General features: G+C 34.8%; 1 protein-coding gene across 1 annotated transcript; it reads left to right on the forward strand.

The window, feature by feature from the left end:
* The first annotated feature begins 316 nt into the window (after positions 1–316).
* Positions 317–19,118, forward strand: LOC122657032 (two-component response regulator ARR2-like). The gene is made up of 3 exons (XM_043851778.1): positions 317–502; positions 2,991–3,143; positions 18,813–19,118. The coding sequence occupies exons 1-3, from the start codon at positions 364–366 to the stop codon at positions 18,962–18,964; spliced, it is 444 nt and encodes a 147-aa protein (XP_043707713.1). The 5' UTR covers positions 317–363; the 3' UTR covers positions 18,965–19,118.
* The last annotated feature ends 456 nt before the right edge of the window (positions 19,119–19,574 follow it).

Consider the following 19,574-nt stretch of genomic DNA (forward strand, 5'->3'; position numbering starts at 1 on the left):
TCCTAGGGTCTCTTAAATGTGAATGCAATGTGTGTGTAATGTGATATGCACATGTAATGAAATGTGTTCTAATGCACTTGAATCTTCTTGGAGAGTCTTTGTCTTGGCTTCCTTTAGAAGATGTTCCTCAATCTTCAAATTTCTTCTTTTCCTTAACTCTTCATTGTGAGCTCCGTTGATCAAGTCTTTCCTGGATGCTTGATGCTCCCAACGTCTGACTATGAAGTTTGCTTAAAGATTGGAATATTAGTATTAATCTTAATGTTTGTTATCATCAAAATTAGTTTATGGAGGAATGTGTTTTCCAACAGTCTATTCAAGGATATCTTCCTCACCACAACCTTGTAGCTCTGAAGATCAAACATGGATGATCAAAGAGCCTTGATAGCCCAATCAAGTAGTACTAAACCCAGTAGTACTGGTATACGGGTTTTGGCTGTGGATGTTGATGCAACATGTCTTCATATTGTTGAAGTAATGCTACAGGCACTCCAATATGAAGGTATTCCATGAAGTTTCTAGCTTTTTATTTTTTATTAACATAGTGTTTTAATTAGTTTTCTGGTCTATGATTTTACAGATAGTACTAGGTCCATTCGACATATCTCTTTCTATTTCATTGTGGGAGTTAATAGTGGAAGGTGATCAAAGCTATGTTCTATGCTTTCGCACCTATTTTATTCTTAAAAGACATACACCACCTCCTTTATGTTTTTTTTTCTCTCCCCCGCCCCCATTTATCTTTGTGCATCTAAGAAGCAAATGCCGTAGGCGTCCATATGACCTAGGCTTATAGAGTAGCAGTATTTTAACAGTATGTTTATGTTTCTGTTGTAGATCTAATTGGGGAATGTTATGCTTATGGGTACTTGTGGATTTTTTTTAATTATTTATATAGATATTACATGATAGCCTTCCCCCTTCCACCCACCCCCCCCCCCCCCCCGAAAAAAAAAAAGAAAGAAGGAAAGCAATTGATAGCATATATGTAGATGCGCTTTGGGAAGACAGAGGTTTTATGCATATGAAGTTAAAATAACTCTATATCTTTCATGTATTATTTTCCATTGTTTCATGTTAATTGTAAAGTTTTCATCTCAAGGTAGTTAAAGGGAGCTGCCAAGAAGATTGTTGGACAAGTGTGTGTCCATCAAACCCGGTTCGGTCCGGTTCAACCTGGTTCACCTTTGTATTGAACATTTATACATTTTAGTTTGATATTGTCACATGCGAAATAAATTTTTTGAGCATTATGTGTCCGTAAGTGATACTTAAAATGGTAGTCACGACTAGGGTTTGGGCTGGGCACCCTTATCATATGGTCGTCGCATTGGGTATGCCTAGACATGTGATGTCAAGGTATGAATGCTAGTACTCACATGTTTGATGTGTGCATTGGCGAAGAATCTACTTTGTCGATTCCCTCATGTATTACTGCCAGATGTAGGAAGGGATAGACATGTGTCACCGACACCCTGTACCTGAGGGAACCCTGTCACTGCAAAGTGTGATGGCATTCTTTGGTTCATCAATGCCTAAGACTCAAGCGAGTCAAAGTCGATGTTCTGGAAATGCGTGAACACTTTGTGAGTGAAGGAGTTATCCAACATGGTCACCACTACCCGATTGGCTAACACCAAGATAGAGACTGTCTGTGCATGGTCGTATCAGAATCTGGATCCAGTGCCATTTTGGAAATGGTTTTGCAAAAATCTATTTTACATAAAATGATACATTATTTATAATTATTTGAACAAAGTATTTTATCGAGTTTTGCGGGACCCGATCAGATGCACAGACGCTCGTATATGAACATGTACTATGGATTGGGGTTTGGCAGTACAGTGTACATGCCCTAGACTCCATAATGATGGTGTTGATTAGTGGGGGGGTTGTATATGATAAATTGTTATCATATAGGGAGTTATTTAGAATTTGCTAATTTAATTGGCTCTTTATTTAATTAATTGATTTGGTGCTAATTATAATTATTCATTAATAATTAAATAAAGAATCTAATTAATACTTTCCCTATTAGATTCTGCTTCTTCACATGTGTAGCACTTTGAGTTCAAACAGAACTGCCAAACAAAGAGAGAGAGAGTCAGACTCTCACAGGGGTTCTATTAAATCCTACTAGGATTTAATTAAATCAAAATATTATAAATAGGGAACCATAAAACGCAGAAGAGAGTAGGTCTCCACCTTGTTTTTTAGCAGACGCTCTCTCTCCTAAGTTTTTGGTTTCTCTCTCTCCCTCTTGTGATCTCTCTTCTTCTTCTTGCTTCTCTCACCTGTGTTTGAGAGTTAGGGTTTATGAAACCTTAGATCTGTGCTGAGGAGTTTGAGGGCATCTGGGATTGGCGTGTAGAACCTTGGTAGCACCATTGGAGGTTCAGATCTGTTTGCTTAGAGTGCTCACTGGAGGAAGAACCACTGTCTATTGGAGGAGCAACACTTGAGTCTCACCAGGTTAGCAGTTCTTTATTAATTCCTTCAGTTTATTGATTATTAATATTTATGGGATGCGAAAGAAACTCGAACCGATTTAATTCCGCTGCGCATTCGAGTATGGGATGGATCCCTCTTGCCATGTGATGGACTAGAGATGAATTTCTCCGTCCCTATTGTGATAATTAATTTCATGGGACGCAATAGGGAAGGAGAAACCCTAATAGGGATGCACGAGGGTTCCCATGGGCGACCATGGGAAACCCTAAAATTTAAATGGGGCACCCATGGGATAACCCAGGGCGTGCAAAATCCTAATTTTGTAGTATATTGGTTTCCCTAGGGAACCATGGCTTGATCCCTGGACCGTTGTTTGACCAACAGAAGAACAACTACAATCTGCTCATCAACTTTTAAAAATGGTTGAGCAATATTAGAAATGATACAAGTAGTACTTCTCTTAGTTGAAACAATTAATGGTTATTTAAATCCTTGTGAACTCCCTCCTTATAGACTTCACATTGTGTTCCCATTTTTAGTTGTTCCTGTTAAATATGCATCTGATGCTTTGGCCATTCTTCGGGAAAGACAAGGAGGATTTGATATCGTTCTAATGAATCTTCACATGCTTGAGATGGATGGAATTGTCCTCCTTGAGCACGTTGAGGTTGAATTTAAGATACCTGTTGTTAGTAAGTTCTTTTCCCTTATAGTCATCTTCTACTTACACTTTATTTTTTATTTATTTTTAATTTAAGTACTAAGATCTAACTTTCTTGTCACACCCCCAGAACGACTAGACCTAGTGGGGCCCATGACACCGAATCTAGTTGGGGTCTGTGCAAGTTTAACTTAACATTCTCATAAAAACATACTATGTATAGATCGTAAACAGTTCATGAATTTTAAAATTCCATCACCATCACAGTTATTCATCCAAAGATCCATGATACACAAAAACCATCAGAGCCATAACGGAAACATTTAGAGGCATAAAAAAAAAAAAAAACCTTTTAAACCTTATAAACATATATCTACCCCAAATACCCATCCAGTAACACTGTTGGCATCTATCCCTATTATTTACAATTATCCTATAAAACATTCAATAAGATAATTGTCAAAATATCCATAATGATAATAAAGATCTCATCCAAACTGTAAGAAATAGAAAAGGTCCTCATCTTTAACTCGATTGATCCTACTCAATCACTAATCCTTTACCATTGTCTTTTGCTCCTTTATCTGTGAAAATATACAACAATAATGGGATGAGCTTTACAGCCCAGTAAATAAAATAATCAATCATGCATAACTATACATATACATAATCCATAACTATTTTTGGAGAAACATACATCTTGCATTATTTTTATCATTCTTTGAACATTCATAAGTTATTCAGTTTTGTTCTTAGCCTTAGTCTCATCTTACTTTTGGGTATGGTATTCACTAGTATCTGGTTGTGTCTTGGTAGAACCCTCAACACCTCTTATGACTCCATTTTATACCTTACTGAATCGTCTATTGACTCAGGACATCAATTGACTTTCTTTCTTTATCCTTGAACATTCATTGTATACTAAAAGTACCATTTCATAATTAACTTTAACATTACCATGAACATGTACATGATACTGAGGGAGCATATCATAATTCTATGCACCACAAGGGCACATACATTCGTTCCATTCCTTAGTCTATTTGTAGTCCTATGTAATTATGTATCCATTCAATCATCCGCATTATACTATGTGTGGGATAATCATTGTATCATTTTCATCATAACTTTGCATGTAGCTTTCCACTCATAAATCATTTATCATGTATTCTTACCATTCTAGCCATTCACCGTCCATCTAATACTTAATTAGTATCTCTTATCACGTTGAACCATCATACTTACACTCTAACAGGCATCCTTTATATAAATCATGCATGCATAGTTCATAGTTGACATGAATCATAGCATTCATTCATTCCAATCATCATTCATACATTTTTATCATTCATAACTTATAACTAGCATCTCTTCTCATTTTGAGTTCTCATACCCACTTTCTAATTTACATACTTTAAATCTATCATGTGTGCATCGTACATAATTAGCAAAATTCATAATATTCATCCATTTGCATTATCATAGATATAGGGAACAATCATTATACCGTTATCAACCGCAACTTCGCAATAGGTTCCAATTACCAGTCCATCATTCAAGTTTCCTTGTCATTCCAATCAATTACTTTACACTTAACATATAATTATCATCTCTTTTCGTATTGAGTTTACATACTCATGTTCTATCATGCATTCTTTACATAATTTAAAGCTAACATAATGCATAGCATTCATTCATTCTATAAATATCAATCATACATGCATAGTTTAATAGCTACATGCCTTAACATAATTGAGTTTCATTATTTATAGTCCAATGCTTCCAATACTTCCAACTTTATAATCGATCTTCGGGTGGCCCTAAGGATCATCAAAATATCCCATTTATATGTCATTTTCGATGATCCAAGACTGACCAATTTATAGAACAAAGCCATGCCATTATTTTTCAAGAAATAAAAAATTCACCTCTTTCCAAACTTTGGGGGTTTATTCTCCTAGTTCCCAAACAAGAAATACCCTACTGAAACCCCTCAAATTAATGCTTTAAAATCCCTTTGAGATATCAAATAATTCTTAAATCACTCAATTTAAGAATAAAAAAAAATACCTTCTTTTTCATGGAAAACTCCTAACTTCAAGTATTTTTCTTTCAATCCTCTTCTCAAATCAAGGGATTCCTTCAACAACATAGATATAACTTTCTTGCAACCTAAATAAAAGATTTAAACAATCAATTTCATAGATCTATACTTTTAATTAAAAGATTAAAGCTATGATCAAGTTTACTTACCTTTAGATTCTAAGTAAGAGATTACTCCTTCAAACCAAAGCTTAAATCTTTCAATTACATCCTTAAACTTGCTTCAATCATCTTCAATTTCATCAAAAAGACCTTCAAATCTTCAATCCAAAGAAAAATCTCCCTTTTTCTCTATTTTTCCCTCTTTCTCTTCTTTAGCTAAGTAAATAGATGTCACACCCCAAACCACCCCTGGGAGGATTTAGGCAAGTGACCGGATATCCTACAACATCCGTCAATCCCCAAGGATCAAGAAATAGTATTTACACATCACAAACCACACATTGAGGTTAAAAGCTAATAAAAGAATATTAGAGTGCAACGAAAGATTGAACTACCCACAGACGATTTATATCATCGATAATAAAATCCCAAATACCTATGTTATACCATATACATATCCTTTTATGTTCAATAAGTACATTATCTTGGTAATTACATTTCTGGAAAGAAAGACACTTAAATAATAACAAAATCGTAGCTAAGCGACGAGATGAGGAAGATCTACAATTCCATCGACAGCTTCCTCGCCCATTGGCAAATCTGTTCCTGTAAAATCAACTAAAAGAGAATATACAAGAGTGTGAGCTCCACCGAGCCCGTGAATGAAATAGAAACCATGCATGCACATGCAAGCACAACCAAATGAGTCCTACATAAGGTGTAGATCATTTTATTTATTAGCCACCTAACATCACTACTAAGTCAGGTCAGTGCTGCTACAATCCCCAATACATGTATCCCTCGTGCGGGCTTGGTTACCCCTTCCCACAATATACCCATTGAGTTGTCGGAGAGGACCAGTCAGCTCCCACATTCGTTCACCAAGGTCAGCCCGACCAGCCCTCTGTGATTAACCTATGGGGTAACCGTTAGTATTTAGCTCAATTCTTTTCCCTTTTTAATTGTGGCATAAAGCCCGGCATATAGCTCATGATTTAATTATGGTGTAAAGCCCGGCTTATAGCTCCTGACAGTAATTGTGGTTTAAAGCTCGGCATATAGCTCCTGACATTAATTGTGGCGTAAAGCCTGGCATATAGTTCATGATTTAATTGTGGCTCCCACAGGCATCCAACACCTTAACCCCTGTTAGCAAGGGTGCGTAGCACGGGTGATGAAACTCTAGCCCCATGTCTATATGGCATCGTATGAGTCAGGCGGTGTCAATCGTATCCCATAATATGGGCTACCACAGGCCTCATTTCCAAGCCGGCTACGACATCTAATCTAACAATTTCACATACAAGCATTATCATACATTTCCAATGTTCATCAGATAAGATTCAGAATTCAAATGAGAATATAAAACAATTTAAAATAATTAAAGACAATAAATATTGTTTCTATTGTCATGACCCATCAGTCATGTTATACCTACACTTATGGTGTAATTCCACTCACCTTGTAGTGCTCTTGCTTGCTCTTCTATCAGCTCGGTCCCCGTTGGTGTCTGACACTGCGCCATGTGTTCAGGGTTATAACCTATGTTAACCGGGCCATTAATATTTGTTAATCATGGTTTAGAAAAGGTTAATATTCTAGGGTTGGGTCTAGGTTTGATTGGATTCAGATTTGAGAACTTAAACATTAAGTTATAATTCTCTGGGACTTGCACCGGGCCTTTGGGTCAAACTCCCAGTGCATCACCCGGAGAATGTGGTTTAGGGTCAACATCGTATTTTATCACTATAGTACATGGTTCTAGGTCACAATATCCTTACAACACAGTCCCTAGGTCAGTAGTGCTGTAGGACCAACACAGATAGGGTTTCGAAGCCCTGTGGGGCTCACTTAGGTACCGAAGGTGTTCATAATTATGGACAGATGTGAGGAGGGGTATTTTGGTCATTTTCCACCTCCTTACACTGTTTATAGTCCATATGTGGAGGTCCCCCAAGTCAGATCAGCAAAACAGTGAAGCTTTTCATTCATTGGTTGATGTCTTTGGGTGATGTCTGCATCGCCCAGTGGCATCGCCCAGTGCATGTAGAACATGGGTTTTCAGGCTTTAAATCTGGTTTTTGTTGCTGGGTTGGCCCCAAATCGATCATGGATGATCTCAGGGGGGTTGTAACACTTGAATAAAGCTGAATGAGATGGAATTAAAGGATTTAAGGTTTGGTTAACCATTTAGGTGTTGGTTTAGGTTCAGATATCACAGAAATCAATCGAGCATGGCTGAAATTAAGCATGCAACTGCCTGGATTGCTCTAATTCATATGGGAATAGATCATAATACCTATTACAGCAGCTACCCTAAGCTATACCATCCTAAATTTACCATGCATGCAGGGATCCAAGTCTCTAGCTCACCATTTACATGGTATACATACATATTGAGTATGAAACATCTATCTATCATGGCTGAAAGCTAAAATAATGGTCTAACAGATTTACATCTAGCTTAGATAATGAACAAAACATGGATTACAGAACATGCATGGATGATCCATGGCTATACAAAGCTTCTACATGCTAAATCCTAAGCAAACACACAGAGACAAGGCCACAGAGATCAAGTTTCAGAGGTAAAACACAAAATACAAAAGTGAAATAGGATGAGAGGACTGTTCTAAGTTCAAACCCAGATACCTAAGCTGTGGAGAATTCGATCCCAAGCTCCAAGCTCACAATCCCTTCTTCTTTCGTCTTCCTTCTCTTCCTTCTCGTTCTTCTTCTCCTTCCTTCTCCCTCTCTTTCTTTCTTTCTCTTTTTCCTCTCTAATGCTAGGAATAGTAGGGAAAACGAAATTAGGGCTGGGGCCTCCTATTTATAGGCCAGGCTTCACTAAGGCCTGTTTGGTGTTGCTGTCCCAAGCTCAAAATACATTTTTAGGCTAATTCTCCTTCATTCTAGCTACCTAGGTGGGGTCCACATGATTCCAAAGGTATGAGGTGGTCCCTCAGATTTCCCTCAACCTATGGAGGGTGCCCATGTCCAATATGGGTAGTCCCCACAGATCAATTCATGGAAAAACTGCATTTTTCCACACTGGGTGATGTCTCTGGGTGATGTGTGCATCGCCCAGTGCCATTGCCTAGAGAATTCATCTGTAGAATTGTTTGGATTGAAATGAAATTTCAGTTCATTTAGAGACATAATTGGATCATGGTTCCTTCTAAGAAAATGAAGCCCTATGAATCTAGTTTCTAGAAAAATTGGAATCAAAGGAAATTATGATTGGATTATGAAGTTATGTTATTTTTATTACATAAAGGTCAACCTATCAAGATAGCATGATCCAATTTTGACAGCAACTTGAGCTAAACTTTTAACTAACTTAGAGACATAACTAGGTAATGGTGTCTTCTATCAAAATGCAGCCCTATGAGTCTAGTTTCTAAAAAAATTGGAACCAACACAAAATAAGTTTGGGTGGTGGAGTTATATCATTTTAACTAAGAGAAGGTCAATCTGTAAATTAACAGAATTTGTCATTTATGTTGGGATTTAAGATGTATGTATGGAATTGGGTTCTCATCCTCAAATCAATCATCAAATTGATGTTTGGGTCTAAAAAGGACTTATCTAAATTATTTAAAGTGATGAGGATCATCATTAGTTTAGCCTAGAACTAGGATTTAAGTCCAAGGGTCCTAGAATCAAGGGATGGTACCTTCCTTAGCCTATACATTTGGTGGTGAGCTGTACAGTCACAAGGAGTTGGTGTTTGCCTTTTTAATGATATGTAGGTCCTCACCAATGGAGCTACCTCATTATGTTCAACCATAGATTCAATGTATCACAGTATACTGGTAGCTTTGACCTTGGATTCTGGGCTTTCAACAAAAATTTCAATTAGCCTGTATTTTTGGGCAGGGGTTTTACAATAGAACTAAAAAATATATGAATTTTCTTCTCCATAAGGATTATTTATAATCGATGACACTTTGGTAAATCTCAAGTCTCCATTTAGAAATACCCAAAAAGCCATGTCAAAAACCTAAGCCCTAATCTTAACATCCAATAATACTCAAAGATAAAAATATCAAGCTAAAATCTTTTACTTAAATACCCTTAGTTCCATTGCTAGGTTAAAATTAATTCAACCTAAATTCACTTAAATTAACTCAAGCTAAATTCACTTAAATTAACTCAAATTAAATTCACTTAAATTAACTCAAGTAAGATTCACTTAAATTCACTCAAATTAAATTCTCTTAAATTAACTCAAGCCAAATTCACTTAAATTAACTCAAGTCAAATTCACTTAAATTCACTCAAATGAAATTCACTTAAATTAACTCCAATCAAATTCACTTAAATTAACTATAATCAAATTCACTTAAATTAACTCCAATCAAATTCATTTAAATTAACTCCAATCAAATTCACTTAAATTAACTATAATCAAATTCACTTAAATTAACTCCAATCAAATTCATTTAAATTAACTCCAATTCAAATTCACTTAAATTAACTCCAATCAAATTCATTTAAATTAACTTAAATTCACAAATGAGCCCAAAATATAACACATTATAAACTAGGTCCATAAATCAAATAAAAATCATGGACTTTAAAAGAGAACAACATAAGGCTCATACCTAGCCATTATTCAAGAATAAGTCCATGAACCATTTTAACACAAGAAAAAATCATAATTACAAGAGAATTCTTATTAAAATAAATCAATATCATATAGTAGAATCGATCTCGTTCCATCCAGTCCAGTCACTCTATAAAATAAACAATAAACTAATATTAAAAGGCAGTACTTAGGTCGAGGTATTACATCCTTCCCTCCTTATAAAAATTGCATACTCGAAATTGACATACCTAGATCATCAAATAAATGAGGATACTTTTCCCGCATGTTGGACTCAAGCTCCCATGATGCTCCCATAGGACTTTCATCGATGGGACAGCTCGGTGCCGCATAACCTTATCCTTTTTTTTTTTTTTTTTCGAATCTCATGATTCCTTTCATTTGAGCTACCATTAAGAATAATTTGTTGCCCTCCTCAAAAATCTAGAGGCTTCTTTCACAAATCTTTATAACTCTTCTGCTTGCTCGGGGCAGTCTTCATTCTTTTCTGTATTAATTTCACTCAAAAGACTTCCTAATGCTCATGATACGTTTTGTACCACCTGAGTGATAGCATGCGAGCTGCAATGTGCTACCTTTCAATAAAGTTTGCTTTAGTTTCACTGCCATTAGGCACACATAGTCTGTTCCTAAATCTTAAGGATCATCATCATAAAAAAAATCAGTCTGCTTACCTTCACCAATCTCATCCTTTACATTTTTTAAAGGAATGGATCCTTGAACTATTTGCCTCAAATCCTTTCATTGACATAGTCTAAGAAGATAACTCTGTCGAGCCAAAACTCACATTTCCTGAATTTTTTTGCATCAACTTCTCTTTCCTCAAAGTTTGCAAAACTGCTTTCACATATTCTTTATGTTGCTCTTTGCTCTTAGAATAAACTAAGATATCATATATGAATACAATACTGGTCCAACACATCATGGAACACTTAATTCATTAAGTCCATAAACGTTGCTGGTGCATCTGTCAACCCAAAAGGTATGATAAGAAAATAATGATGGTTGTACCATGTCCGGAACACCAACTTTGAAACGTCTTTCTCTCTTATATTCCCTTTTAGTCTACCAATACCTAACTCATCTTTAAAATGAATTAGAATATTGATGAGATCCCTATTGCCCACTTTCATGAAGTGGAGTAAACATTTGGGGATCCAAACTACACTCACTATAATTGTTGAGTGAAACATTATCAAATCTTCCAGTTTCAGTCCTTATATGTTCTTAACTGTTCTTTGTCATTTCATTCGTCTGTCCATTCCTTTTTGTCATTCTTCGATTTGTTCAACATTTAGCCTCAGTATTCCATATGATTGGTATGCCTCCAGTCCATACCACTGATTGGGCTAGAATCTTAGATAGAAATCACTATTTATTTATGGTTTTTATTTGAATATTTATGAAGGATTTGATTCTGTTATGTGATTTCTATGATTGCAGGCTTGGAAGGAGAAAAGCATGAATCAGTGATAGAATCAGCCCCCTTAGTTGATTTTGGATGTTTACCAGCTGGGTCTAGGGTTCGCATGTGTGCAAATCGTCATCTCAAGGGCATTATCATAATTTGACAAAGAGGAGATTTTTCAAGAAAAATCGATATTGGACTCATTGCATCAGAAAAATTAAATGTTAATGGTTAACATTTAATTCTTGGGTCGAATCGATTCGAGTCAAGGAAGGAGGGATTATGACAAACAAAATAGATTATGACAAAGTTGGGAAGTGTGAAGAAAGAAAAAAATAAAATAAAAGAAAAAAGAGAGAAATCTATTCCCACGTAAAGCTCTCTCTCTCTCTCTCTCTCTCTCTCTCTCTCTCTCTCTCTCCTTCTAGTTTGTTAATTCAAAGACTCTTAAACATCTTTTTACCTTTCTTTAAGTCATCCCATCTCACACGTTCTCTCCATCTCTCCCATCTCACATGTTCTCTACCTCTCTCTTACTCTCCTAGTCGAACCCAATTCCCTTGGATTATTTTTTTGATTTTTTTTATTTCAAAACCCATACCACTTCTCCCCTAAAAAAGAAGGATGGATTTCAAAAAGAAGGGAGATGGATTGGATTTCAAAAGGAAGAAGGGAGAATTAAAAAGGGGATATATATTCATTAAGGGAGGAAAAGGGGGGAGTTCGTTCTTAGTTTTTTGAGAGGAGGCTAGCTCTACGATTTTGAGAGAAGAAGACTGGAAGAAGAAGAAGAAGAGGAGAGGAAGAGCATCTACCATTGCCATTGCTGCCATTGCTTCTACTCTCTTGTTCCCTCTAATTCTTTGGCTTGTATCCTTAACTTCTCTTTATTTCATTTATGTTAAATGAGTAACTAAACTTGTTGCTGTTTTTGGGAAGATGATACTTTAAGGATGATTTAATTATTCATTCTCTTTTATTATTGATTGCTTGGAAAAGACTTAGGCATCTCATTATGAATTTTGTGTAATCATGTTTACATCTAGTTAGGGTAATTTGTTTCTGTGATTCAATTTAACCTACCAAGCAATAGTATTGAATTGATTCATGTGGTCATATCGATGATACGATATACCTGAGTGGATTGTGCATACCTGAGTTCTTTGAACTTTTGATTCATTGTAGCGATCGGACAATAATTTTGCCAAGATACTTTATACCTAAAAGGGACCCTATTTTATGTGGTTGTCATGAGGCTCGTAGTCTCCATGAGCCGAATATGAGAGAGTTTGAGTGATGAATCTGAATTAAAGTTGATTCAACCTAAAAACAGTATTTCTCACCATCTTTTATTTGATTTAATCAATTGCTAGTGTTAGCTTTAATTTAATTAATTTGCATTTTTAGTTCCACCTTAGACTTGATTTAATTTTATGCAACTTAGCCTCTGTTCCCCGTAGTTCGATACCTGTACTTTCCACTGTATTAGTGTTTAGTTAGGTTTATTTTTTATTGGTTCAATGACTCGATAAAATGAATTAGAATATTGATGAGATCCTTATTGCCCACTTTCATGAAGTGGAGTAAACATTTGGGGATCCAAACTACACTCACTATAATTGTTGAGTGAATCATTGTCATATCTTCCAGTTTCAGTCCTTATATGTTCTTTACTATTCTTTGTCATTTCATTCGTATGTCCATTCCTTTTTGTCATTCTTCGATATGTTCAACATTTAGCCTCAGCATTCCATATGATTGGTATACCTCCAGTCTATACCACCGAAGTGGTTTCAATCAATACCACCGAAGTGGCTTTAGTCATTACCACTGAGGTGGATTTTTAGTCATTTGACACGAGGCCTGATATACCTCATTGGTTTGTATGTCGGCATTCAACATTCTTTTCATAATCTTTCATCATTTCTGTTCTTATCATTAAATCATTTACTTATGATGTATCAATTATCATTATAACTTTAACTGTGATATCAAAAACTACCGTCAAACATTCTTAACATCCTTACCTTAGCAACTTCTTAACTTGTAAGGTAGAAATCAACATTGATGGGGTAGTGCTCCTATCTTTAAAAAAAACAAAAACAAAAATTAGATTCTGGTTCTCCCATCAGTCTAAGTACCACTAACTCCTCATAACCTAATATACTGGCATGGTAAGTTACCAACCAATCCATCCCTAGTATCACATCAAAATCCTTCATAATTAGTAATACCAGGTTGGCCTCTACTCTTTTTCTATCAATGTCTATGGCACATGACTTATAAATAACTTCTATCTCTAAAACATGTCCAGAAGGTGTAAAAATACACAACAGACAATACATACCCTTGGGTCGTATATTCATCTTACTAGCAACCTCATAAGAAACAAAGGAGTGCATCGACCCTAAATCATGTTTGGGATATAACTAGCATACCAACAAGCATTTACTTTAATCAGGAAACATTACAAGAATCATGCGTCACAACATACATGTCTTCTATTAATTAGTGGTAACATATGCTTTGTCATTAGATATCTTATTCATGGTGGACATAGTCCCACTATCTTGCAATCATTCTATATGTTACACATTCCATTGTTAGTCTAGTCTCAACTCCTCATATGGTTCAGTATTCCCTCTTTCTTGCCGAGCAGTGTCTTGGCTTCAAGCCTCAACGCCTCTTAAAGCATTTATTACCGAGTCACTTGGCCTTGGCCTCAATGCCTCTCAAAGTCATTACTGTTGAGTCATATCTTGGCCATAGCCTCAATGCCTCTCAAAACAATTATTGTTAGGTCATGTCTTGGTCGTAGCCTCAATGCCTCTCAAACAATTATTGTTGGGTCACGTCTTGGCTGTAGCCTCAATGCCTCTCAAACAATTATTGTCGGGTCATGTCTTGGCCGTAGCCTCAATGCCTCTCAAAACAATTTTTCGTATACCTTACTGAGTAGTGTATTGATATTAGACTCTCCATGCCATTCTTACCTTTTTCTTAAACCATTCATTATGTACGGTTCATACCATGACATCTTACATTTGTAACTCCATTAACCTGTTTATAATACATAAGAAGTATATTCATAATTGTACACACAATATAAATACACCAATCATTTATCTATTTCATATTTCTAATTAATATACATCAGTTCAATTATTCACATTTCTATAAACATGTGGAAAATTATAAGTCATTATCATGATCAAAAATATTACATTAAGAATCCCACTAATAGTTTGTCATTCATTAGTTTCATCCTTTAAACATGCATTATAATATATATAACGTAGAAAGAAAAATATACCTACCACCACTAAAGGTAGAAACTCAACATCCTTAGTAATCATGGTATAACCTCTAACAAAAGTCTCCTGCTCCTGGTCTTTCACAATCTTCTTATCTAAATCTTCCTGTTGTTCTTTCCTTTGGTGACTACCACTAGCTCTACACTCCCTAGCACAGTGTCCACTCTTATCACACTTGAAACAAGTAGTGGTTCCCATCAAGCATTCTCCCTTGTGACCCTTGCCACACTTGGGACAGTCAACTTTGGTTCCTTTCTTTTGAATTTTCCTCTTTTGATCCTTCGCCCACTTTCCCTTAAAATTGTGGGGCTTTAACCTATTCTTTGGTGCTTCACCATCAGATTGGGTGTTTACCCCTTCTGTTATAACAGTACCTCGAACTACTATCGAAATCACTAGATCACCAGTACTTTCCTTCATATTATCATCATTTTCTTTCTTGCCCTAGTCTGACTATTTCCCTTGGGCATCTTTCGATTTCTGTTCTGTTGAATCTTCCTACTTAGACAATCCCTTGCATAATGGCCTGACCCCATATACTTAAAATATATAACGGTCCCTCGTAAACACTTTCCTTTGTAATGCTTTTTACACTTAGGACAATCAACTCGGGGTTGCCGGTCTTTAAACCCTTTCCAATGGCCCTCAGATGTAGTTCTTATGTAGATCTTAATTTTAGACTTTTGTACATCCTCATTATAAAGTTCCAATTGAGAGGTGGTCACAGGTTGACTTTCCATCCTTCCTCTTAGTGCCAATAATTCTGATCAATGAAATAACCTTCACTTAGAATCTATTTCAATACCATAAGCATCAATACATAGAGAATCAACTCTAAAGTCCTATGCCAACAGGTTACAAGTCTACAGAACTCTTAAACTTCGCTCTGATACCAAGTTGTCACACCCCCAGAACGACTAGACCTAGTGGGGCCCATGACACCGAATCTAGTTGGGGTCTGTGCAAGTTAAACTTAACATTCTCATAAAAATATACTATGTATAGATCGTAAACAATTCATGAATTTTAAAACTCCATCACCATCACAGTTATCCATCCAAAGATCCATGATACACAAAAACCATCAGAGTCATAACGGAAACATTCATGGGTTAGGGGCATCAAAATTTTTTTTTTTAAATCTTACAAACATATATCTACCCCAAATACCCATCCATTGGGTAGTAACACTGTTGGCATCTATCCCTATTATGTACAATTATCCTATAAAACATTCAACAAGATAATTGTCAAAATATCCATAATGATAATAAAGATCTCATCCGAACTGGAAGAAATAGAAAAGGTCCCCCTCTTTAACCCGATTGATCCTCCTCAATCACTAATCCTTTACCATTGTCTTTTGCTCATTGATCTGCATGTGAAAATATACAACAATAATGGGATGAGCTTTACAGCCTAGTAAATAAGATAATCAATCATGCATAACTATACATATACATAATCCATAACTATTTTTGGAGAACCATACATCTTGCATTATTTTTATCATTCCTTGAATATTCATAAGTTATGTAGTTTCGTTCTTAGCCTTAGTCTCATCTTACTTTTGGGTATGGTATTCACTAGTATCAGGTTGTGTCTTGGTAGAACCCTCAACACCTCTTATGACTCTATTTTATACCTTACTAAATCGTCTATTGACTCAGGACATCAATTGACTTTCTTTCTTTATCCTTGAACATTCATTGTGTACTAAAAGTACCATTTCATAATTAACTTTAACATTACCATGAACATGTACATGATACTGAGGGAGTATATCATAATTCTATGCACCACAAGGGCACATACATTCATTCCATTCCTTAGTCTATTCGTAGTCCTATGTAATTATGTATCCATTCAATCATCCGCATTATACTATGTGTGGGATAATCATTGTATCATTTTCATCATAACTTTGCATTTAGCTTTCCACTCATAAATCATTTATCATGCATTCTTACCATTCTAGCCATTCACCGTACATATAATACTTAATTAGTATCTCTTATCACGTTGAACCATCATATTTACACTCTAACAAGCATCCTTTATATAAATCATGCATGCATAGTTCATAGTTGACATGAATCATATCATTCATTCGTTCCAATCATTATTCATACATTTTTATCATTCATAAATTATAACTAGCATCTCTTCTCATTTTGAGTTCTCATACCCACTTTCTAATTTACATACTTTAAATCTATCATGTGTGCATCGTACATAATTAGAAAAATTCATAATATTCATCCATTTGCATTATCATAGATATAGGGAACAATCATTATACCGTTATCAACCATAACTTCGCAATAGGTTTCCATTACCAGTCCATCATTCAAGTTTCCTTGTCATTCCAATCAATTACTTTACATTTAACATATAATTATCATCTCTTTTCTTATTGAGTTTACATACTCACGTTCTATCATGCATTCTTTACATAATTTATAGCTAACATAATACATGGAATTCATTCATTCGATAAATATCAATCATACATGCATAGTTTAATAGCTACATGTCCTAACATAGTTGAGTTTCATTACTTACAGTTCAATGGTTCCAATACTTTCAACTTTATAACTGATCTTCGGGTGACCTTAAGGATCATCAAAATATCCCATTTATATGTCATTTTCGGTGATCCAAGACTGACCAATTTATAGAACAAAGCCATGCCATTATTTTTCAAGAAATAAAAAATTCATCTCTTTCCAAACTTTGGGGGTTTCTTCTCCTAGCTCCCAAACAAGAAATATTCTGCTGAAACCCCTCAAATTAATGCTTTAAAATCCCTTTGAGATATCAAATAATTCCTAAATCACTCAATTTAAGAATAAAAAGAAATATCTTCTTTTTCTTGGAAAACTCCTAACTTCAAGTATTTTTCTTTCAATCCTCTTCCCAAATCAAGGGATTCCTTCAACAACATATATATAACTTCTTCACAACCTAAATAAAAGGTTTAAACAATCAATTTCATAGATCTATACTTTTAATTCAAAGATTAAAGCTATGATCAAGCTTACTTACCTTTAGATTCTAAGTAGGAGATTACTCCTTCAAACCAAAGTTTAAATCCTTCAATTACATCCTTAAACTTGCTTCAAACATCTTCAATTTCATCAAACAGACCTTCAAATCTTCAATCCAAAGCAAAATCCCCCTTCTTCTCTATTTTTCCCTCTTTCCCTTCTTTAGCTAAGTGAATAGAACTAAAAAATATATGAATTTTCTTCTCCATAAGGATTATTTATAATCCATGGAACTTTGGTAAATATCAAGTCTCCATTTAGAAATACCCAAAAAGTCATGTCAAAAACCTAAGCCCTAATTTAAACATCCAATAATACTCAAGGATAATAATATCAAGCTAAAGTCTTTTACTTAAATACCCTTAGTTCCATTGCTAGGTTAAAATTAACTCAACCCAAATTCACTTAAATTAACTCAAGCTAAATTCACTTAAATTAACTTAAAAATCTACTTCAATTAACTCAAGTCAAATTCACTTAAATTCACTCAAATTAAATTCTCTTAAATTAACTCAAGTCAAATTCGCTTAAATTCGCTCAAATTAAATTCTCTTAAATTAACTCAAGCCAAATTCACTTAAATTAACTCAAATTAAATTTACTTAAATTAATTCAAGTCAAATTCACTTAAATTTACTCAAATTAAATTCACTTAAATTAACTCAAGTCAAATTCACTTAAATTACCTCCAATCAAATTCACTTAGATTAACTACAATCAAATTCACTTAAATTAACTCCAATCAAATTCATTTAAATTAATTCCAATCATATTCACTTAAATTAACTCCAATCAAATTCATTTAAATTAACTTCAATTCACAAATGAGCTCAAAATATAACACATTATAAACTAGGCCCATAAATCAAATAAAAATCATGGTCTTTAAAAGAGAACAACATAAGGCCCATACCTAGCCATTATTCAAGAATAAGCCCATGAACCATTTTAACACAAGAAAAAATCATAATTACAAGAGAATTTTTACTAAAATAAATCAATATCATACAGTAGAATCGATATCCTTCCATCCAGTCCAGTCACTCTATAAAATAAATAATAAACTAATATTAAAAGACAGTACTTGGATCGGGGTATTACATTTCTGATCCAGCGATGTCTACCAATGATAAAGAGGTTGTTGCATCAAGATGTTTGGAAAGTGGTGCTTCATTTTATCTTACAAAACCTTTAATTAAAAGCGATCTAAGTAACCTTTGGCAGTATGTATACCTAAAGAAACACAATGAAAAAAATGGTAGTTGAGCGCATAGGTAGTGATTTAGAGTTACCAACATCCAAAAAGGTATCGAAGGGAGATATTGAGTGTGCATCCTCTGTTAATGAAATCAATTTGAGGCAAGAATCATGGAAAAAATCTTCAAAAAAGAAGAATCAAAGTGAGGGGGGAAATAAAGAAGATAATGTTACACAAAAGATTTCAAGGGTGGTTTGGAATACTAAGCTTCACAAGAAATTCTTGGATGCCATCGATCAAATAGGTCTTGATAGTAAGAAATTTCTTTCTTAAGAGTTCAAAACATCTCACTCATTTTTGTATGTTGCATTGCGTTTTGATTTGTTTTCGCTGACCTTTTATTTGTGGTAATATTTTTCTTTTCTAGGGGCTGTTCCATCAAAAATACTTGAGGTAAACTAGAGAACATGTTGCTAGTCATTTACAGGTATACTACTCCACATTTTTATTTCAATTGCAAAATTCCTTATGTAACATTAAAAGAATTATGCGTTTGTGTGTGTGTGAGAGAAAGAGAGAGAGAGAGAGACAGAGAGTTTTTGGAATTCAATTACCACCTTGTCCTTTAGAAAAAAAACCCTAATAATAATTATATCATATTAATGTTCTAATTGAGTA

Source organism: Telopea speciosissima, chromosome 3, assembly GCF_018873765.1.
Source record: "Telopea speciosissima isolate NSW1024214 ecotype Mountain lineage chromosome 3, Tspe_v1, whole genome shotgun sequence".
Taxonomy (NCBI): Eukaryota; Viridiplantae; Streptophyta; class Magnoliopsida; order Proteales; family Proteaceae; genus Telopea; species Telopea speciosissima.